This window comes from Acipenser ruthenus, chromosome 4 (assembly GCF_902713425.1).
Source record: "Acipenser ruthenus chromosome 4, fAciRut3.2 maternal haplotype, whole genome shotgun sequence".
Lineage (NCBI taxonomy): Eukaryota > Metazoa > Chordata > Actinopteri > Acipenseriformes > Acipenseridae > Acipenser > Acipenser ruthenus.
This window is the reverse complement of record NC_081192.1, coordinates 56559797-56584795: the sequence shown is the minus strand read 5'-3', so window position 1 is coordinate 56584795 and position 24999 is coordinate 56559797. Positions and strand designations below refer to the sequence as shown.

The 24999-nt window shown below is 38.5% G+C and overlaps 1 protein-coding gene across 1 annotated transcript; it reads right to left on the bottom strand.

The window, feature by feature from the left end:
- Window positions 1-669: 669 nt before the first annotated feature.
- Window positions 670-24999, bottom strand: ndufb9 (NADH:ubiquinone oxidoreductase subunit B9). The gene is made up of 5 exons (XM_033999904.2): window positions 24987-24999; window positions 23808-24078; window positions 20539-20731; window positions 19745-19858; window positions 670-1030 (listed from the first exon to the last, which is right to left on the bottom strand). The coding sequence occupies exons 1-5, from the start codon at window positions 24997-24999 to the stop codon at window positions 899-901; spliced, it is 723 nt and encodes a 240-aa protein (XP_033855795.2). The 3' UTR covers window positions 670-898.

Genomic DNA, 24999 nt, shown 5'->3' with positions numbered 1-24999 from the left:
CTTTTGCCTGAAGCTATACACACTGCTTTGTGCACTGTACTTCTATTATTAAACAAACTACAAAATAAACTATTATATTGGAAATTGTTCAAGTGTTTTTGTTCAAGAAAGAAGAGATACATATTCTTACCTACACAGACAATTCTTCCTAATGCTATTTGTGTGTGAACTGGGACATCACTACATTTAATTGGGATACAGTATTTTCAAATGATGAACCGCTTTCCAGAGCAAGACAGGTTAGCATAGCACAGTGCAGAGAGTATGCTGTGATTTGTATAAATTACGTAAACCACCAGAAGGTTGGTGTGTCAACATCGCAGGTGTCTCGCCTTGTGATAAGATGTGATTTAATTATTTTTCATTTAATGTAGAAATAAAAACAGCGATTCATTTTAAATTATGTATTTCATTCTTTTTTTCATATAAAAACCAAAATAAAATGTGAATAAGGTTGTCTCAAATGCCCCTCGTTTAATTGTGACAGCCGCTTATTTCGGGATATTTTTACTTCTCCTGAAGCGTCCAGATAAAGCGGTGCCAACTGTAATGTAAAAATCACATCAAAGGTATTTTATCCCACGAACAATGAAATTGGAACCACTGACTAAATATGATTAGTAAGAACTTCCCGATGATCGATCCTGAGTAAAATAACAGCAATCAGGCTTTTTTTTTTTTAAACCATGTTTTTAATTAGGATGTACCTGGTACGTTAGGCAGCAGAGAAGGGGTTAATATAACACAATCACTTTGTGGTTTCAACATATTTGTTTTTTAACAGAGGAACTGTATTACAGATATACATCTTAAATCCTCCCTATTCACAAACTGCAAATTGCATACATCAATACATAGATCACTCTTTGCCCCCACTTCTGCAGGCTAATGTCTTGAATTACATAGGGCGCTCTCGTGGGCGAGTGACATACTGCCACCACAGAGGAGGCAGGTCACCTTCCTTCCTTGCTGGCGGCAGAGCCTCAGTCTTCAAACCATCAACTGGAGTCTCTACCTGCAGCTGTTTAACCTAAAAACAAAAATAACATAATACATTTTTTGTGAGATTTTTTAAATCTAAAACTGAACGTGATCTGCTTAGAAAAATACACACTTATTTTTGTCACATGCAAAATTCGATCTTTTGATTTGTGTAATCCGTATTACTAAAACAAAAGTTGTTGTATTTAAATCCACTACCAAATCGTTATACGTAACAACTCTATATGGCGCCACTGCCGTGTATTGGAGCAGGGTGCATTATGCCAAAGCATTGGGGGGCGTACCTACAGCGGTTGTAGTGCTTCAGTAAAATATGTACTTAATACCTAGCGTGCAAGACAGTGTAAGAGAAGTGCTATGGTAGAATATGTTTGAAACATACAAAATATACGCTAACCGTAATAATTTGAATTTCAAAAACTGAGCACCGTCCGTCCCTCCCCCCTCCAGCTTGTGTTATCCAAAGGCAAACCTTTAATTTCTTCATTCACCATCTCAACAGCAAGGTGTTGTATAGTGTAAGCTGTATTGAAAAGCCCCTCTGCTGTTTGGGATTTTTTTTATTAAATGACCAGACAACCAAAAGAAATGTTGAATGTAAACTGCAAGCTTGATGTATCATGGATACACAACCACACAACATCTCTGGGGTCACTAGACAAGCCTAAGTTCCTATTATTATTATTATTATTATTATTATTAATTTAGTAGTAGTAAAATGTGACAACTTGCTTGGAACGGTGACTTAAATAAAGCAGTTGGTGCTGCTGCAATGCAAGCTCACAGTATATCGCAAGCAGCACCAATTACGTGTACATAAACATGTACTTTTATTTTCATTTAAATTATAAAAACACAATTACTGTTCTATATAACATATATTTAAACTACATATTTATTCCATTTATATGGCTCACCTGTAAAATAGGATTTTCAATCAAATATTAACTAGTAGCTATGGTGACGTCACCAGTAAATCATGAAAATTAGTATCATCAAAGGTTCAAACCTTCCTCTGTAGGCACAATTGCCTAGAATTAATAACCATTTTCGACATAAGTACATATCTGAACTAATCTTTTGGATTCATTCTTGAGCACACAGTATGCAGGGCAGCATGTGAACTATTGACTGGAGCAACATCCGAGCACCCAGCACAAAGGAGGGGGTAGTGAGCTCTCTGACCAGTGGACTTGAACCTGACACAAAGGGGCTCTACAGGATCGTAAATAGACTGGAGCACCCGATCAGAATTTATGGAGGAAATGAAAGCTGGAGACAGCAGAAGGAAGTCATAATTAGATAATGTATTCATCCCATGCAGGGCGAGGCAACCCATTGTCCAAAACAATGGAAGACAGGCGTAGGGGTAATGTATATGTCTTTATTTGAAAGTCCTAATAAGAACTGTCAACTTGCAGCCAGAACTTTGAATTGGTTTCAAGTCTAACATGGCTCCATAAGAGAAGACAGCATTAAGCTTTATACCTCTTCACTGCAAGAAGATTTTGTACCCTGCAATAAACGAACATCCCAGAAAGTTCCCTGTCGAATTCCTGCTGAAAGGGAAGAGACTTCTGGAGAGTCAGTTTATTTACTCGTCAATAACAACCATTCCCGGCTTGACTAGCTTCTGTTTCAGCCGTGAAACACAGCAGCTTGAAAGACTGTTGTCTGCCTATTGGTGAAGCAATCAAAAGAAAGAAAGGCACACACACACAGACTGTGTGAAAGCTTGACTTGGGTTTTGAAGATAAAAGGAGCCCCAGCTTGGGTCTGAAGATTTGTTGCAACAAAGTGGACACTGAACTACAATGGAGGATTTATTCTACTGACTTTTTGGTCGACGTCAAGGAATCATCGAGTATAAAATTAATTACCTTTCCCTTGTGGAACTAGAGTAATTAATTGTAAATGCAACAGATAAAAGTTGATAAAATAGTTCTTAATTGGTGCTTTTTATGCGCGTATGAAAAGCCTCAGGCCCAGATTTATAAAAGGACTGCGTATGTTTTACGACCGTAAAACGGGTGCTGAGGGTTCTGAATTCTTGGATGGGATTTATAAAACACACGCAATGGCATAAACGCGCAATTAAGACGCGATTTGCGCATATGTAATTCTGTATATGCATATGTAATTCTGGGGCGCTTCTGAACGAAACAGCTAAAATTGGGAGGGGATTTTGCAATTATTTTAATAACTCTGAAAAGCAGGCAAACAGGAATGGACGCTTAAGTCTGCTATTCCCTTCCGCCCGACAGTTTTTTTTTTTTTCCTTTAAAACTTTATTCGGGCATTTTTCAGCCACTTAATTCAATAAAAGTTATCATAAAATATCGGAGATGGCAATGAAACATGATAAAGACATGAGTTCCTCACCATCAAAGAAAAAGTTAAAGGATTTGACTACTGCCCATCTTGCTCAGGCTGAATGGCCGGGACATGGCGCAAGCCAGGAAACGTCTGATTCAGAAGGGGATCAAGTCTTTCCTGATTTATCCAGCTCTGGTTAAGGTGTTTAATGGGGGGAAACACCGGTTGAAGATTTTGCGGTCTCTTTGGAGTCTGCGGGTTCTTTTTTGGCAATGGACGCAACTCAGCAAGGGATCTGAACTGTTAAACGATGTCCGAAGTTAACCAGGACTTAAGGTTTGACAACACTGTCATTACAGATTGCTCAGTTTTTGACAAATTATTTGTTAATGTAGTTGCATTTGTGCTATACTGTAAAGTGTTTTTTTTTTTTTTTTTTTTTTTTTTTATATTTCTGCGGGGTTAGGTGTATAAGGTTAAACAATAATAAGCCGATATACACACATATATACATATATATATATTTTGTCTTGTGGTTGACTTGAAGTCGGGGCGGGGGGTTTAGAGATCAGAGCGTTACCTTGCTGTGTTGGGGGGTCACGGATCAGCGAAGTTTTATGTTTTTGGCAGATAAGAGTTATTTTTACCTCTCTGCTGACTGCCTTGTGTTTATTGTTAACATGTCTCAGTGCTGTCTTTCTACGGATTGGTTCTTTATTGTTTTTCTATTTGCCAAGGCTTGCCTACAATTATATTGTACTGTTTTGCATACCATATATGTCCGATTTCTATTTTAACTGGTATATTATCTTTTCACACAATGTGCTCGCTGCTACAACTAGTAGAATGCACCCTATATCTGTCTTTATTATGTTTGTTTTCTTGAGAGAGGTTTTCGTTTGTTTACTTTGATCCACCATGATGGCTGATATTAATATTGTATCTTGGAACGTCCGTGACTTAAACACTCCTGTTAAACGCACAAAGTGTCTAGATTTTCTGCACCATAAAAGGATATCGATTGCATTAATACAGGAATCTCATCTTAAATCTGATGACATTCACTGCTTTCAAAATAAACACTTTCATGTTGCAGCATACTCTTCTGCAAATAATAAAACTAAGGGGGTTCTTATATTGGTAAATAGGAAACTAAAACTTTCTGCTGAAGGATCTGGGGGTGACGACTCAGGGCATTTTGTTTATTTGCTAGGTTCCTTGAACAATGTTAAATTTGCTTTTGTTTCAATTTATGCCCCTAATGACTACGATATTAACTTTCTTCCTGGTATAGCGAATGCTTTTCTAGATTTCTTCGAGTACCAGTTAATAATAGGAGGAGATTTCAATGCAGTAAGTAATCCGGTTCTAGATTGATCTAATTCCAATTCAGCCGATAATTGTTTGAATTCATCAGTGGTTTTTAATAATTTTATTCGAGATACTAATTCGCGGGACATTTGGCGTTTGAATAATGATAATGCAAGGGACTACACATTATTTTCTGCTCAACACAAAACCTATTCTCGGATCGACTATATTCTTACCTCATCTACACCTATTGAATATGTGACAAATTTACCTCGTCCGACATAGGACCGCAAAGGGTTAAATAAAAATGATAACAATGAGGTTTTAATTAATGTGAATCAATATTCAGATTTAATAGATAACTAATAGATTGTCTATTTAGGTCGGTGAACTAATATGGAAATGGTCATACAGTATTCATTCAGGTTGATTAACACAAGAAAATGTAAACTATTTTAATTATTCAAATTAATTAACTGTTTAAATTCATTATTAAACAAACTAACGTAATTACCCCACAAATCTGGTGACCCCGATGTGATAAGACTGTTTTAGTACAGTATTGTGCCGGGTTAATGAACATATGAACACATAAAAATCTAAAAAAACTTGAGTCTAACAGTCTCTTGGAACAGGAGCTGCAGTGGTCGCAGTTAGTTGTGGTCAAACCTGGTAGTGCCGAAAAATTGCAATATGTTTGAGCAACTGAGTTTTTGGTTTTGTTGTTCTGGTCTTTCCTCACCCAATTACTTTTAACACATTCTTGGAACAGGAACTGCAGTAGTATTGTCAAGCAGAGAATATGAAGGAGGATTTCGATTCTGTAGCAGGAGCTGACATGCCTAGGTTAGAGCCTCAATCTGATATAATTTATGACTATTTACTCTCAGTATAAAGGAAAGAAAATTCCAACGCCCCCGATCCCCAAACTTCAGGCATGACAAACCAATCAAAAATGTATTTCACCAAAGCCCCAACCAATAGAATTGAGTTTCTGGACGCAGTGCAGCATTTCAGTATCTATGGTTGCAGTGTTACTCGATATTACCGTAGACGATGGCATCAAAGCACAATACTTTACTGAAGAGCTTTCTAAATTGTTTTGCAAACCCAGAGCGCTTACTGATCCAAAAGAAATATAATTATTTTTTATAGATGTTGATGGAATGAATGCCAGAAGGAGAAGAATCTCTCCTGGATTATGAACTTCTTCACACCGATAGTGAAGATTCTGAAGTAGATGAGCCTGGGAACATTCTAGTTTTGTTTGTTTAGTTTTCAATAGATGTTAGTTACATGAAATACGCCTGGGTTATAAATATACTAATGTGTATATAGATAGTAAATTATACAATTGTTAAGTGTAGACAGACTAGTGTGTTATGAATTTGGTCTAATGTAGTATATTACTTGTATAGCTGTTAATTAGTTATTATAATGTAGTATTTAGTATTTATTTATTTGAAAAAAGGGTTGATGTTTAAAGATTTTATGGACAAAGTGTACTTTAAGCATTTTTCTGAAAAGTTTTGAAATCAGGCATTCATATTCTAGCATATGTAGAAGTATACTGATGATATTTGTTATGAATTAAATATATATATATATTATATATAAAATATATATAAATATTTTTAAAGCAACTTTTGTTTTTGCTTTCTACAATCGGTAAATTCTGGTTTTACTTCATGTTAGATAGTGTAACTAGGGGTGCAACAATTAATCAATGCATCGATTATTGAGCTTCGGTTACATATTGGTGAATAGAAGCATCAAACTAGAACCCAGTTTGAAGTCTCCTGTTGCCGGTTTGCGCTTCTTTTTGTGCTAGTACGGTAGGTTAGCACATTGCTAGGATACACACTTTAAGCCTCTACATTCACATTGGACAAGCCAAATCAGAAGTAGGCATATTGTATCACGTTTTCTTGATTTAAAAATTAAGGCCATTTTTTTTTTTTTTAAATCTATGGATTTAGCTTTTGTTTCAAAGCATGTTGTGTTTGGATTATATGGCAATTACAAAAAATAAGTTGAATTTAGTACAATAGTTAAATTAGTCAGGATTTGTGAGATTAATTCAAATGTTTTACTTTGCTTTTGGACATAAAATGTTAACAGTAATGAACAGCCATAGTTCAGATAGAAATTACTAAAATATGTTTTTTTGTATTATTACAATGTTAACACTAGAAGCGTTGCAGTTATACTCCTACCTAAAACCACCGCATTTTAAACATTGGTATTAAAATGAAAGACAAACTATCGGAAACAACTCTGAAGTTTTATTCAAGCACATCATATCAAACATCTGCACAGCCGAAACACTATTGAACATTTTAACATAAAAGGGTTTATTTTCTAACTTACCACTATAAAGCACTACTTAAATTAAAAACGATAATAAAATAAACATTTCAAAAGAAACTCGTGGGTAAACAGTACATAAAGAAATGTATTTTAAAATTTAAAATGAAAGTAACATATGTTTTCTCTGCGTGTGTCACTCTGTGCTGTTCAAGATGACATCTCCTGATATTTTCCCTGGTGCATTCCTTGTACAAAACAAAGGAATTGGTGGCTGCCAGGTCCAGTAGAGATAACAGGCTTGTATATTAAAAAGTAAAATAAAATAAAAACAAATAATTGTAGGTTATATTCAAAATAAAAAACAACATGTTATTGTAAAAGGCAGTCAAAATGATGTCTTTGGCGGTTCTATTTAGAGGGGATTATTATAATTTGTATTTTTGCAATACTGCCTTTCAAACACCATCAGGATATTTAATACATATATTTAGCATAAGTGAAGAACGGACAACCGCGTATCTTTCACACACGCTGTGCAATTAAAATTTTTAAAGTGAAAACCGTCAAAATGACTGCCGTGGCAGGAACTTTGACTGCCCTTTACATGTTTTTATTTTTAATATAACCTACAATATTTTATTTTTTTTAAATATACAAGCCTGTTGTTATCTCTACTGGACCTGGCAGCCATCAATTCCTTAATTTTGTACAAGGAATGCACGAGGGAAAATATCAGGAGAGATTTCATCTTGAAGCTAGCTAAATATTTAAAAAGGACAAAGTAGATCAAATACCTGAATTGAAATGTCAAACAAACTTGGTAAGTGGATCAACAACGAATAGACGAGAACTGGAAGTGTCTACAGCAGAAAGGTTACTTCATGCAACTACACAATTAGAATTGAGAGGAGAAAATAGTGAGTTGCGGGATTAGATTAAATTCTGCCTCATTAGAATTGGGTAACACTCAGAAACGATTGAATGATATTCAGATAGCACATCAGGAACTATGGTATGTTTCAGGAGAAAACAAGGATAGAACTCTTGTGCAAGAATTGAGGCAAACAGGCTGAAAAGGCAAAAACAATAGAATGAGGTAATGGATGAGAGAGTTGCAGCTTTGAGGTTATCTCAGCTTTCCGAGCAGAGTCAGTCAGAGGAATTGACAGACACAGATAGTGACACGTTGGGTGTACAGCCACAGGCGGCTTTACAGCAACAGGTGGCTTTACAGCAACAGCCAGTTATGGTTGCTGCTGCAGCGGATGACTCAGATGAGGAAGATGAACAGCTGGCAGATACTGATCAGTTGTATGCAGGAGGGCTTAAAAGTTCTCTTGATAATATAGATGAAAGAGTGAAAAATAGACATGGTCAGCAACTGTTTTCCGGTTCCCCTAAGAGGTAGAAACCGACAACAATAATACAAAAACAAGCTGCTCCCATAGTTACAAGGCGAGAAAGGACAAGTACTGTAGACAGTCAGGGTCTAACAACATACAATTACGCCGATCAGCTGATAGTATGTGACTTGTCTTTATGTGAAGTAAACATTATGCAGCAACAATTGCCAAAATGGGATGGTGTTAGGGACATTGTTAGTTGATAAGGTTCGCTCCTTACAGCGATCAAGTGCTTTGACTGAAAGATTGCTGTAAATTGTTACAGGTGCTACTGCCGCATGATTGCAGAGTGTTTAAAAGGGACCAAAAACAAAGTACACAGAAAAAATACTTGGAACTGCAAACACAAGTCAAAAAGGAAGTTAGAAAGGCCAAGAGAGAGATAGAAATCAATATTGCTAAGGGGGATAAAACCAATTCCAAAATGTTTTTCCAATATTATAACAGCAAGAGAACATTCAAAGAGGAGGTTAAATGTCTAAGAGATACAAATGGCAAAATCATAGATGAAGAAAAAATATTAGCAAATATATTAAATGATTACTTTTCACAGGTTTTTACAAAGGAAGACACGGACACCATGCCCCACATGTCGACCTGTTCCTGTCCAGTTTTAAATAACTTTAGCATAACAGAGGCAGAAGTGTTAAAGGGACTAGGAGCTCTTAAAATAAACAAATCCCCTGGGCCAGATGAGATCCTCCCAATAGTACTCAAAGAAATGAAAGAAGTTATTTACAAACCGCTAACCAAGATCATGCAACAGTCTCTTGACACAGGGGTTGTACCAACAGACTGGAAAATAGCAAACGTAATACCGATCCACAAAAAGGGAGACAAAACCGAACCAGGTAACTACAGACCAATAAGCCTGACTTCTATTATATGTAAACTTATGGAAACTATAATAAGATCCAAAATGGAAAATTACCTATATGGTAACAATATCCTTGGAGACAGCCAGCATGGTTTTAGGAAAGGGAGATCATTTCTAACTAACCTACTTGACTTTTTTGAGGATGCAACATTGAAAATGGATAACTGCAAAGCATACGACATGGTTTATTTAGATTTCCAGATAGCTTTTGACAAAGTCCCGCATAAAAGATTAATTCTCAAACTGAACGCAGTAGGGATTCAAGGAAATGCATGCACATGGATTAGGGAGTGGTTAACAGGTAGAAAACAGAAAGTACTGATTAGAGGAGAAACCTCGAAATGGAGTGAGGTAACCAGTGGTATACCACAGGGATCAGTATTAGGTCCTCTGCTATTCCAATCTACATTAATGATTTAGACTCCGATATAGTAAGCAAACTCGTTAAATTTGCAGACGACACAAAAATAGGAGGAGTGGCAGACACTGTTGAAGCAGCAAAGGTCATTCAAAATGATCTAGACAGCATTCAAAATTGGGCAGACACATGGCAAATGAAAAAAGTGTAAAGTATTGCATGCGGGCAATAAAAATGTGCATTATAAATATCATATGGGAGATAGTGAAATTGAAGAAGGGAACTATGAAAAAGACCTAGGAGTTTATGTTGACTCAGAAATGTCTTCATCTAGACAATGTGGGGAAGCTATAAAAAAGGCTAACAAGATGCTTTGATATATTGTGAGAAGTGTTGAATTTAAATCAAGGGAAGTAATGTTAAAACTCTACAATGCATTAGTAAGACCTCACCTAGAATATTGTGTTCAGTTCTGGTCACCTCGTTACAAAAAGGATATTGCTGCCTAGAAAGAGTGCAAAGAAGAGCAACCAGAATTATCCCAGGTTTAAAAGGCATGTTTTATGCAGACAGGCTAAAAGAATTGAATCTATTCAGTCTTGAACAAAGAAGACTACGCGGTTATCTGATTCAAACATTCAAAATCCTAAAAGGTATAGCAAGCATTCAAAATACTAAAAGCTATAGCAAGCATTCAAAATCCTCAAAGGTATAGACAATATCGACCCAGGGGACGACTTTGACCTGAAAAAAGAAACAAGGACCAGGGGTCACAAATGGAGTTTAGATAAAGGGGCATTCAGAACAGAAAATAGGAGGCACTTTTTTACACAGAGAATTGTGAGGGTCTGGAACCAACTCCCCAGTAATGTTGTTGAAGCTGTCACCCTGGGATCCTTTCAAGAAGCTGCTTGATGAGATTCTGGGATCAATAAGCTACTAACAACCAAACGAGAAAGATGGGCTGAATGGCCTCCTCTCGTTTGTAAACTTTCTTATTTTCTTATATTCTTATGTTCTTATTGGCCTCTTGCTGGCTTCTCTGACCAATGCCCTTCTTACCCGGCTGCTCAGTTTGGGAGGATGGCCTGCTCTAAGCAGATTCTGGGTGGTGCTGTAAACCTTCCACTTCTTAATGATCGACTTGACTATGCTCCAAGGGATAGTCAATGCCTTTGAAATCTTTTTATACCCCTCCCCTGATCTGTGCCTTTCCACAACTTTATCCCAGAGTTGACATGACAAATTCTCCCCGAATTTGTGATTGGTAACATATAGACAAAGATTGGAGACGTGCTTTCGCAAACACAGTGGACTCCGACCAGGCACTGATGAATACAACAGTCTTTTAAAAGCAGCCATAATAAACGGACTTGTACCTGCCCTGAATAAACAGGTACGGATGACATGCATTGGATGGGAGACGGCTCCCCTCATTACATTGCAAGCACGCTGAAAGACAACAACAGAAGCAAGAGAGCAATCAAAAGACAAAAGCTGAAAAAGAAGGAGTTAAATTGCAAGCAGCTCAGCTGGCTTATTATCAGGGCAAAGGACCAACCCGAGGCGGATACCAACGCGGACGGGGCGGACGTGGGACGGGGGGTAGGGGGAAGCGGAGGCGGTGGCAACAGAAACTTCCACAACCAGGATAAAGACACTAGTTGCTATAATTGTGGCCAGGAAGGACATTTTGCTAGAGAGTGTCAGAGACAGCAGCAGCAACAACAACAAACCAACGAGAGTAACTGGCAGAGCGCTCCCCCACCGCAAGTATCACTATACAAACCGAAACCAGAATGAAACGAGGCAGGGACAGCTGACACCAAAACAGCGAACAAGCAGTACGTGCTAACTTTTTCTAAACCACAAGAAGCCCCCACCGTTGATCTCTTCGTGAATGGGTAAAAGCTGCCCTACCCGAACCGAAGGAAGGGGCGCTCCACAAGCTCCTGCCAGGGGACTGGGTGATCATCAAAGACCTCCGCCGGAAGCATTGGCATCAACAACTCTGGACAGGTCCGTTCCAGGTGCTCCTGACAACGCAGACAGCGGTGAAAGTCGCTGAACGATCAACGTGGGTCCACGCCAGCCATTGCAGAAAAGTGCCCTATAGCCCGAAGGGAGATGTATCGCCCCCTGGAACAACGTAGACGGCTCGGATGGCCTTGGGACAGTCAGCTTTGGACCCCCAGAGTCCTGACTTATTTTTCTTGGCAGCATATTAACTGTGTTTCTCATCTGGCTCTTAACTGAACTAAAAGATAATAAAAAAGAGCCAGATACTACAAACCACAGCTACGCTGAAAATCGCACAGAACTCAGAACAAAAACAGCATTGCACACATGGAGTGTAGAACATGATTGAAAACATGCGGACAATGGTTGGTGGGAAATGCTCAACCATACTGTACAGAACACTTTGAACATTACTGACACTGGTTTATATATGATGTAGTGATATTGTTGTTGTTTTTGCTTATCATAACCTGCGTGAAAAAGTTATGTACTAAAACTGTTGACACTGTTTTAAACATGCCCCTGCTTACTAATGATGACCAGTGTAGTGATTCAAATGATGACCCTTTCAACAAAATGGCAGATGACCTGATGAGTTAAGATAGTGGGGAAAATCTGCAAGCGGGATACGTTGGGTCGTCACTTTGTTCATATTACACTACATGTTAAACTTTGTAAATCTCGCTTTAACTTGTACTATTGTGTGTGTTTGAATCCATTTTCTGAATAAGGTTGAGACAAAGTCTCAAAAGGGAGGGAATGTTATAGAAATGTTACAGAAAATAGAACTGACTCGACATAATGTACTGGCATTTTGTTCTCCCATAACCTTGCTCACATAACCTTGTATGCTTTGCTAAAGATAAGGAACCGCAAGATGCCTACACTGCAGCTGCGGCTGTGAGAAAAAAGGATGAGCCAGACGTGTCTTTTTGCACGTATACCCAAACCACCCATCCTTTTTATCTGCTTGCTTAGTTTTATGCCAAGTATGCATAGTTATAAGTTTTCTCTTATATGCTAATACCTGAATCATCATTGGCTAACCCTCTGCCTTGCTGACAATTTTAAGGTATATAAGAAACTGATCTAACTCTGTATGTTGGAACACTGCTCGATGATTATCTAGCACCCTGTGTGCTGAGAGTGTTCTCAGTTTGCAAACTTAAGAAATAAAGGCCTGTGTGTTTGGAACTCGCAGTCTCTCTTCCTTTATTAGAATTTCCACGACATGTGGGAAAAGGTTTTGTGGTCAGATGAGACCAAGATAGAGCTTTTTGGCCAAAACTCAAAGCACTATGTGTGGCGCAAACCTAACACTGCCCATGCCTCAAGACACACCATCCCTACAGTGAAGTATGGTGGTGGCAGCATCATGCTGTGGGGATGCTTCTCATCAGCAGGGACTGGGCATCTTGTTAAAATTGAAGGAAGAATGGATGGAGCAAAATACAGGGAAATACTGCAAGAGAACCTGCTTCAGACCGCTAAAAAACTGAAGCTTGGGAGGAAATTCACCTTTCAGCAGGACAATGATCCCAAGCACAAGGCCAAAGCAACATTGGAGTGGCTCAAGAACAAAAAGGTGAACGTCCTACAGTGGCCCAGTCAAAGTCCTGATCTCAATCCCATTGAGAATCTGTGGCAGCATTTGAAAATTGCGGTCCACAAGCGTCGTCCAACCAGCCTGAACAACCTGGAGCAAATCTGCCAAGAAGAATGGGCCAAAATCACTCCGACACTGTGTGCAAAGCTGGTACATACTTACCCCAAAAGACTTAAAGCTGTTATTGCAGCGAAAGGTGGCTCTACCAAATATTAATGTGTGGGGGTTGAATACTTATGCAAGCAAAATATTTCCCATCATAAAACCAATGTCACCTTACAATAATTGATTTTGAGTTTCAGAGTTTTAAAATAAAATATCAAACAGAACGAAATTTCAATGTACCATTTGTAATTCAGTAATATGAGAGAATTGGTCAGGGGTCTGAATACTTTTGCAAGGCACTGTGTATATATATATATATATATATATATATATATATATATATATATATATACACACACACACACACATATATATACACACACACATATATATATACACACACAGTGCCGTATTTATCCTGTCTGATTTTCTGCATTTTTTTGACACTGAATGTTATCAGCTCTTCAACCAAAACCTAATATTAGGTAAAAGGGACCCTGAGTGAACAAATAACACCAAAATGTGATACATATTTCATTTATTTATTAAAGAAAGTTATGCAACACCCAAAGCCCCCATGTGAAAAAGTAAATCGCCCCCTTAGACTCAATAACTGGTTACGCCACCTTTAGCAACAATAACTGCAACCAAACGCTTCCTGTAGTTATTGATTAGTCTCTCACAGCGCCGTGGAGGAATTTTGGCCCACTCCTCCATGCAGAACTGCTTCATCTCAGTGACATTTGACACCGGCTAAAGAGCTTGAATGGCAGATGCCTGAGAAACTAGGGGAAGTGATCAAAACACCTTCCTTTTTTCTTTTAGTCCTGCTCTGGCAGCTGAAGTTCCAGCTCCAATTCTAAAGGAGTGAAGAATTGCTGCAGAAGACCTGCTTTAGTTAGATGAGATGAAAACCAGTTCCTTGTGACAACGTTCCTCGAGTAGTCGGTAAACAGTGGATCTGAGTGACTGGGTTTCTTGAGAGCGATGAGTTTTGCCAGACAACTGTAAGGGCCAAGGGGAGAGTTAACCCTTTGCGGTCCTATGTCAGACCTGGTCCGACAGCGCAATTTTACCTTTCCGGTCCAATGCCGGACCCTGACCGACATCATCAAAAAGACGCAAAAAACAGGTCTCTAGTCGTTTTTTCTCCGGATAACGCCGAGAAAACCATTCAACGGCCGAGTGAGACCGATAGGAGCCGAGAGAAATAAAAAGGGCATCTCTCATGAATACCGATAGCCCCGACATCACATAGATGACACGGACATAAACAAACAAGATAGCTGCTTCCGCATCCAGCGCTCAAAGAACATCACAGACATGTGAAGAGCTTTTTTTAGATGTTACAGTAATAAAATAACGACTTGGATCGCATTATTGAGGAGTTTGGTGATAAAACGAGTGATCAAGAGATGATTTATTGGTATGTACTATTAAGGCATTTGAAAAATATAGCGAACAAGGGGTGGGACGGGGCTGGAGATGCAGTACTGAGTGTCCTGTTGATATGCAGTGCCTTTTAAACCTGTTTTACTCTGAAAAAAAATACTTTTAAACAGCACGTCTAAAATAAACTGCGCGTGTGAAAATAAATTGGACCTGACGCGCTGAATAAATGGACCGTTAAGGGTTAATTTTTGATAATTGAATACATTATCAAAGAACGAAGTTAATCGGTTTTTGATGTCCTCAAAAACAGCAGGAAGTGCTGGTCTCTATTGCAGGAGAGGTCGCTCACTCGGATTCCTGAAGCTGGGAAGCTGGAAAAGGATGCGACCATGAACTCACCTTAAGGAGGATGACCGTCGTGATCGGCATCCTGATAGGAGAAGTTGGTGGGAGAGACTTCTCGATTCCGCGGAGAGTCATGCTGACTGCAGGCAGTGAAAGGAGGGTGGGTGCTGGGATGCACTTGAGTCGGTAATGGTGCTGAATCCCAGACAGATATGATTTAATGGTAGTGGGTGACAGCTGGAGGATGTCCCGGAGGTGCACGATGAATGCCATGATCCCTTTGTGGTTGAACTGTGCCAGGAAGCTTCGGTGCTGGGCGCAGAATCGGGAGTATGAATTCCATGCTGTTTTGTATGATGAGCTGGGTGCTGGAGCTAGAGGTGCTGTCAAGTAGCCCTAAGCAGAGAGAAGTAAACTGGAAAGGGATGAATTTATTCCATGATGTGGTGATGGAAGGGAGGAGGTTGCAGAGGGAGACGTGATGCTGCTGGCATGATCTGGTGGAATCTGCGGATCTGCAAACGGAAGAGAGCATCAGCAGCGTTATTAGAGGAACCGGGCACATGCCTGGCTTGAATTAAGGAATTATTTGACACAGATAGCCAAATGAGCCTTCGCAGTAATTTCATAAAGAATGGTACTGAAGATCAGCCTTTAGTGATTATTTGGACTGTGGCTTTATTGATTTTCTAGACCATGATTTGCCCCCGATGAAAGCAGCAGCAACTATTGGGTATAATTCCAATAATGCAGTGGATTTCTGTTCCGGTGGTAGTACTGCTATTTCAGGGGGCACTGGCTGAAAAAACATTGATTGGCTACGATTGCCCCATAGCCTAGATGAGAAGCGTCCGTGAATAGAGCGAGATCTGCAGCCCCTATGCAATCCTTGTAGAACAGATAGCCTATTCCAATGCTGCAGTAGAGTTGTCTACATTTTTATGTCCGTCCTTGCTTCCACAGAAACAGATATGTTCGCATTGAGGCTGCTGGTGGTGGATGTCCTGCCCTGGGGATGATTCTTAAGGCGTAATTGAAATGACCCAGTAGAGAAGAGTTTTCTTTGTGTTATGAACTGCAACCTTTGAAAGTTACTTATGAGGAGGCGTATTCTTTCCAACTTGATTTTTGGGAGATGGGTCTCGAACTTCACGGAATCCAGAGTTATTCCTAATTCAAAAGTAGTGACTGGCCTGATAGTTTTTTCCGATAGAGGAACTCCCACTATTTTTGAAGAGAGAGAGGAGGGCTGATATTGCTGGCTCCGGAGGGTGAGAGGGAGGAGAGATGAGGAGGAAGTCATCCAACAAGTGAAGCAAAATCGGTACCCTGTTGGTATTGAGCAGTATCCAGCATAATGCTTCTGACAGGCTGTCAAATATTTTGGGGCTGCTACGGCAGCCAAATGTCAATTGCGTGGCAAAATAGTACAGTCCTTTCCATTGCACACTATACAGGTGATGGAGGGATGGGTGAATGGGCATGATTTTAAAGCACCTGAAATGTCCGCCTTTGCTAGCCATGCACCGCGTCCTGTCGTCTTGATAGCCTTGATGGTGTCAGTTAGGGTAATGTAGTGCAGGGAAAACTGATTGGAATCGGCAGCAAACAAACAAAGCTCAAAAGAGAGAGATTGCTAGATATGGGAGTGTTTAATAGATTGGTTAACAACATCACAAAATTGATTTATGTGCTGGTAGAGACCGAGTTACAGATAAAGAAAAGAAGCAGGAGATAAGTCTCACCGTCTCTCCCTGAAATTCAACCTAAAGGTTAACACTTAAAAAAACATTCAGAGAAAAAGGCACTTTACAGAGTGTTTAACCCTTAGAGGTCCATTTATTCAGCATGTGTCAGGTCCAATTTATTTTCACACCCGCAGTTTATTTCAGACACACTGTTTGAAAGTATTTTTTTTCACAGTAAAACAGGCTTAAAAGGCACTGCATATCAACAGGACACTCAGTACTGCATCTCCAGCCCCGCCCCACCCCTTGTTCGCTATATTTTTCAAATGCCTCTTAATAATAGTACATACCGATAAATCATCTCTTGATCACTCGTTTTATCACCAAACTCCTCAATAATGCGATCCAAGTTGTTATTTTATTACTATAACATCTAAAAAAATCTCTGCAAATGTCTGTGATGTTCTTTGAGCGCTGGATGCGGAAGCAGCTATCTTGTTTGTTTATGTCCGTGTTATCTATGTGGTGTCGGGTCTATCAGTATTCATGAGATACGCCCTTTTTTTTTCGTCTTCTCTCGGCTCCTATCGGTCTTACACGGCCATTGAATGGTTTTCACAGCTTTTTCCGGAGAAAAAATGACTAGAGACCTGTTTTGTGTGTCTTTTTGGTGATGTCGGAAAGGGTCCGACATTGGACCGGAAAGGGAAAATTGCGATGTCGGACCAGGTCCGACATAGGACTGCAAAGGGTTAAAAGGGACCAACAACAAAGTACACAGAAAGAGTACTTGAAACTGCAAGCGCAAGTCAAAAAAGAAGTTAGAAAGGCCAAGAGAGATAGAAATGAACATTGCTAAGGGGGCTAAAACCAACTCCAAAAAGTTTTTCCAATGTTATAATAGCAAAAGAACATTCAAGGAGGAAGTAAAATGTTTAAGATATAGCAGCATCACAGATGAAGAGGAAAAATAGCAAATATATTAAATGATTACTTTTCACAAGTTTTTACAAAGGAGGATATGGACAACATGCCCCACATGTCGACCTGTTCCTGTCCAGTTTTAAATAACTTTAGCAAAACAGAGGCAGAAGTGTTAAAGGGACTAGGAGCTCTTAAAATAAACAAATCCCCTGGGCCAGATGAGATCCTCCCAATAGTACTCAAAGAAATGAAACAAGTTATTTACAAACCGCTAACTAAAATCATACAACAGTCCCTAGACAGGGGTTGTACCGACAGACAATAAAATTGCAAACGGAATACGGATCCACAAACAGGGAGACAAAACCGAACCAGGTAAATACAGACCAATAAGCCTGACTTCTATTATAAGTTATGCGGTTGTCCGTTGTTGACTTTTCATAAATACATGTATTAACCCTTTGCAGTCCATTTATTAAGTGTGTGTCAGGCATGTCAGGTCCAATTTATTTTCACACGCGCAGTTAATTTTAGATGCGCTGTTTAAAAGTATTTTTTTTCCCACAGTCAAATGGGTTTAAAAGGCCCTGCATATCAACAAAGCACTCACTAGGCATTTCCAGCCCCGCCCCACCCTTTCGTTCGCTATAGCTTTCACATATGCCAATAATAATAATAATAATAATAATAGTCGTACATACCGATCAATCATCTCCTGATCACTCGTTTGATCACCAAACGCCTCAATAATGCAATCCAAGTCATTATTTTCTTACTATAACAACTGAAAAAAGCTCTGCAAATGTCTGTGATATTCTCTGAGCGCTGATGCAGTCACAGCCAGCTTGTTTCCTTATGGCCTCCGTTATCAGATGCCAGGGGCAAGTATGACTATTCATGAGATCCGCCCTTTTTTTTTTTTCGGCTTGTCTCGGCTCCTGTCGCTCCCACTCGGCCATTGAATGGTTTTCTCGGCTTTTTCCGGAGATAAAACGTCTAGAAACCCGTTTTTTGCGTCTTTTTGATGATGTCGGACAGGGTCCGACATTGGACCGGATAGGAATAATTGCAATGTTGGACCAGGTCTGACATAGGACCGCAAAGGGTTAATACCCTGACGGCATTTGAAAGGCAGGATCACGAAAATAAGGAAGTTATACTCCCACCCACCTAGAACCACCAAAGCCGTCATTTTGTTTTAATTTTTAATTTAACCTATATATAGTATTCTATTTTATTTTTATATACAATCCTGTTATCTCTACTGGACCTGGTAGAGATAATTTCCTTCGTTTTGTACAAGGAATGCACCGGGGAAAACATCAGTAGGAGAGATTTTATCTCATAGCTAGCCACAGCGCTTCGGCAGAAACATTTCGATCAGAAAACTGCAAAGCAACCTGAATTCTGTGCTGCACCACGTGACACACACACACAAGAGAAAACATATGTTACTTTCGTTTTTACAGTTTTGTATGTACATATACCTGTTTACATACTAGTTTATTTTGAAATGTTTATTTTATTATAATTTTTCATTTTTTTAAGTAGTGCTTTATATGTGTTAACAAAAAAATAAACCCTTTTATGTTTAATTGTTCATTTAAATAGTGTTTCGGCTGTGCAGATGTTTGATATAACAATTAAACCATTACATCTGTGGTTGTGCAAAACCGCCACAAAACACACATTTTCACATGTATTTGCCAAGGATAGGAATTAATCCCATCCCTGCCAACCAGCAGCAACACATATTTATTAGCACGGCTCTGCCCTGCCACAGTATTAAATACTGTAAATATAAACAATGCATTTCCTATATCACCTATTAAAATGCATGTGTATATGTAAAAGGTGTGAATATATTTAATGGCCCGCAAATCAAACAATAAATTAATATATGGCCCATGGTAAAATTGAGTTTTACCAAGGGCTAAATCTACCTAGTGTGAACACAGCCTTAATCTGCACTAAAACTAAACTGTCAGAATAAATATACAAATAAATACAGTTGTTGTGCTGTCCGTCACATATACCAGTACTGCATTACTGTGCCGAATCTCTATTTTGCCAGGTTACTGTACCCACCTCTCTATCCCAGCTCTGGTCACGCAGCTTCTTCCACTGCTCTCTCTTGGCAAAGTAATCAGGGTACATAGCTTTCTCAGTAGGATGCCAGTAGTCCAGACACCAATCAGGAACCTAAAAAGAGAAAGGAACCGCACTGATCAGAAATACCAGAAGCTTTTTACCAGTCAACATACATCGACAACCAAACATTTGGATTAAAAATGCATGCAAAACCAGAATTCTAGAAGATCGATCTCTCTTTCTCTCTCTCATAATAGATGGGTCCATCTATTATTTTTTATAATACATGGATACCCTTGTGATGCTAATATTAAAGAAGACGAGGTTCAGCAGTACAGCTGGATGTTTTTTAAACGTAGTGTTTTAGTGCTGTACAGATGTTCAATGTCATTATCTGTTAGTGCTTCAGCTTTACTTGGATGATTGCCTTTACCTTGTTTTAATTTCCGGTTCCTATCCAGTTTCTCTGAGATACGAATGTACCAGCTTTACATCACTTTTTTTAACGTATTCTCATTTTGTTGATCATTAATGAACATTTCTGTATTGGTGGGTGTTGTCGAGTGACTGAAAACAAGACTTTTTGTTTGAATTGAAAGTGATGGTCTCGAGGAGTATATTTTCCACTAGAAGAATTATCACTTCTTGACGTCACTACTGTGGTATTATGCCATTTGTTTTTAATGGCTTCTGATGCAAATATAGCCTTCATCCATGTATTTATTTTTTTAAATGAGCAGCCTGTTCAATATGTGTCTAGATAAAATCCTATAAGGTCACTGACTACATACCTTGAAGCATTCATATCTCTCATAAGACGTTCCACCCGGGGAATCAGGGAAGATATAGGGCTGAGGGTGCTGGTTTGCCCAGAATTCCTCTTCACCACTTTTCAGCATCATAGTAGCTTTTACCATGTCCTTCTCATCCTTGTTCTCATCAAACCGTGCCCTCAGCATGCAGGCATAGAATCGGTACTTGTCCCTGAATGATCAAATAATAAAATCACATCATAAATTCATTTTAAAACTCAGACACCTGTGCAATCTACTGGGAGTTGTACAAGGAAAACTACACTTGGAACATGAATGGAGAGGTGCAGGCAAGTATATATAGATTTACATTTCCTTTCTACAGGGAGCAAACTGAGGTAAAGCAAGCAATCCTGGGGGCCTCAGAAAGGTTAATCTCAGAAAGGTTCATTTAGCAGTATTCAGCTGTCATTGGTACTGTGTGGTGCTCAGGGAGACAGAGAAGTGCTTTTACAGTTATTAACAGCTATGGACACACATACCTCTTTCCAGTTCATCTGCATAGGGGTGATTCCACACCAAATGGACCAATGGTCCCCATCTCACCGTCTCAAATTATTTTGATATCGCATATGAATTAACCTAGAAGAGTTTTAGGGAGAATCTCAAAATATTAGCTCAGCTTTCATTATTTTTGAAGTTATGGGCCTATAATGGAGGGGAGACCAAGGGACGAAAAACAAGCACTGAAAATGGGTCATGTTTGAGAGGATAAATCTTTCAAAGTATTCAAGACCTCTTCTTGAAATAGAACTGCTATTATAGTTTAATAAAATACAACAAGGATTATAAATGCCTTGTCAGTGTCATAAGGCAATTGGTTACTGAGTTATGAGTAGGGCCACAGAAAATTCACTGTACTTTTTCAAGAAATTCACAAATGACAATAAAAAAAAGATGACTGATTGTCACGGAAGTGCCATTTTATTTTAAAAAAAAGTTTGTATTGTAAGTTGCCTAAAATTAATAGCGCATCAAAGAAAATCACTGAGGTTGAAACATTTTGAGATTTAATGGTAGCTACTGAGTCAACATTTACATTGTAACATTTAAAACAATCTTTTAAAATGTAACAAACAAAGGTAATTTAAATGTGTTGGCTGTAAAAAGTAACAAGCAGACAAAACTGATTAAAACAAAACAAGTTTGAACTTTGGCAAAATTGTCGAGTTTTGTAAACGTTTAAAACTTAGGTTATGTTCATACAGTAATTAAACAAACTGTGTTGTATAGCGTTATGCTGACTTTGAAAAACAGGGTTAAGTGCAAGTGACAAAACCGAAACTTTGTGTTTTTCTTTACACACACTAAATTATATATGATGTTTAAAACCACATAACATTGTGCTACTTGAGTGAATCAACCTACACAAAATAATCTGAAGAACAAGAACAGGAAAAACAAGAAGAAGAAATCGTATGCGACTTTTTATCCATCTAGTGTGTTGTGCACACACGCTCACACACACACACACACACACACACACACACACACACACAAAATAATTCTGGCCCGTGAGCAGAAAACTAGTTATTTGTTGAAGGCCAGCATCGTGCATCTTGTTGCAGTTTATTTGTGGTGTAGAAACCTGTCCATATGTGGAAACTGCTCGTTCTGCATCCACAGAGTTTGGTGGAATTGACAAAAAGCAGTGTGCAAGTTTTTCAGTGTTTGGGAATCTGATTTCAGACCTCACCTAGAAATCAACAATATTGACATTTTTGTCACTTTCAGCGGCATGGTGCTTGTAAGATTCAATTTCATCTCTACAGCTTGTGAAATTAGGGATTACATCTAGTGGCAAAGATGTGACATCCAAGACTGACACCATGATAAATATAATATATAATATTTGTCTTAGTTTTAATATTGTTGCAGACATTTTTATGTAGTTGTCTATGGTTTCTACATGATAACAGCTGATGAAGAGTAATGTATTTGACTGGTAGGCAGTCAAATACATGATTTCCGTGAAATTGTAAATTTTCCATGGCCCTAGTTATGAGACCCCAAAGTGGACATCCGGCCAGAAATGGCATCTCTACAGCACCCAAGAACTCAAAAGGGATAGCAGATACACTTGTGCTTTTAATATGTAAAGCTATGTTTTTTCTGGAATATAAAATGCAGCATTCTTAAATTGGCACACTGTCGTTAAAAATGCCGCAACTTTGGTTCACACTAGAATTAATCAATTTAGCAAGGTTTACATTCATATGGGCAGCAAATACTTGAAACAAACTGTGGTTTCTATGTAAAATTTTGAATTGAGAGTTGATGTTCTTCCTAAAATACTTTCAGGTACTTTCAGCAATATCAAAAGAATCTGAGAGCGTGAGATAGGGAAGATACTAAAATGTTGCCAAAATGACTCCTACTGGAATTTGGGGTACCAGTACACACTTATATTGTGACCTGGGACTAAAAATTCTTGAGTAAAATATTTGATTAAATGTAATCAATATGTTAAGTCAATTGTGCAATAACCATTCTCATTTTATAAAACAAAAATCTACAACTTATGGTATATAATAAGTCAGTAATATACATTCCCTGCCACAGTTATGCATACAAAATTAGATCTATCTGTATCATAAAAAAGTATGGTAATTTAAGATCTATACTGACCATATACAGTATTACTAGAATCTTACTAGATTTTCTTTCAAATTTTATTCATATCCTTTATATTATATTGGCATCATTAAATAAGTTACTGTGTTAATCTGGGCTGCATTATGTATTGTCCAAAACGATGACCTATTTTTAAATTATGGATGTAATGGAGCATGCTTGGTTTCCATTTAGAACCTCTCATTTTTCCGAGTTGCCAAATACAAAACTCCAATTTTGTAAAATATCAAATGGTATGCTTCAATGACAACAACAGATGGATATTTTCTTGCAAGCTTTGAAATTCAATTTCAAGGGCAAATCTTGCACGGTTTAACACTAGTTCAAATTTAAACTAAGAATGTCCCAGAAGAGCAACTCCATCACTTTGGGTTTGTGTTTTGAACCTGACAATTTTTGTTTAACTAATTACGATAAAGCATAAATAAGCAGCTAGCTAGTTCACTTGTGGTGAAGAACGCTCATCGCTATTTAGAGACCGCTATTTTCTCGTTTTTCCAACCCAGATCTGACACAGGCCTGTTTTTTTTTTGTTCCCATCACAGACCTACAATCCCGTACATGACCAGAAAAGAAAACAGCAGCAAATTAACTACTATTAGCATTTCTGTTACCTGAATATACACCACGACTCCAGGTGTCTCAGGGCTTTCTTGTAAAGCCGAAGGACTTTCTGTTGATGAGTAAGAAAACCAGATGCCATCTTTTCCAGGGACTCGCCGACCGATTCACCTTCAGCCCTGGCAATAGAACTATGGGATACTGGAGGACAACGCTTCGGGTAGCCAATCAGAAAAGCACGTAAAGACTTTTCAAAGATCTCTGGTACTACGGAACGTCGATAGTGACATGCTAATGCTAATGCTAATGCTAATGCTGAATATACTTAATATGAAATTTAAGAGAAGGACTGTGGGACAATCATGCTGTGTACGACTACTACGAAAAAGTTTATCGCCACAGAGAAATATTTTGCAGTAATTATTGCGTTGTTATGGTATATGGCCATTATGTGTGTGTGTTTATTTGACTTACGCTTTATCCAAGGTACTTAATTAGTTATTTTACACCCCTTTTACAAATTCTGGAATCCATTTATACAGTTTTTTTTTTCCCATTACAGTCTGGAGAAATCTAGCTAAAGTACAGGGTACAACTGTTCGTGCGGGAGGGGAGGGTAGTTGCATGTATACTTTATCATTGAGAGCTTAAACATTTTTTATCATAAAAAGTAGCAACTGTGGATTTTACAATGTACATACAAAGTTAAGGCAAATCAATGAACCCTTTTGTGGTCTAGTCTGGACAGAGGAAGTAATAGGTTTGCTTATTGCAATAAGCAATTGTGGGATATTCTTTCCAAACGAAACGGGTGAAGAATCTGCAACTCCATTGTTCCGTGACCGCCAAAAGAACTAAAAATCACCGAAAACCAGGCACTCTTCAACACGGAACAATGACGTTCAGATACTTTCTTCAGCTGTTTCGTTTGTAAAGTCTTGAAGAAACAACCCTTGATTCCAAAGAGCACCTTTTTTCATATAATGGAGACTTTACTTGATACCTCTAATAACACAAAGAGCGTTCCGGGTTCCCCCTTTTCCCTCTCAAATGATATTCTATTGTATTATCTGAATATGATTTGGAAGAGGGTAAGTAAAGCTATTATTTGCTGAATTGGCAGGCAATGTGAGTTATATTGAACCAATAGGTTCTCTGTCGTCCTAAAACCCGCCAGAAGCCCGGAGACGTCCGGCCCGGGTAATAAATACATATTTGTCCCGGTTGCTCACCTCCAGGCTTCAT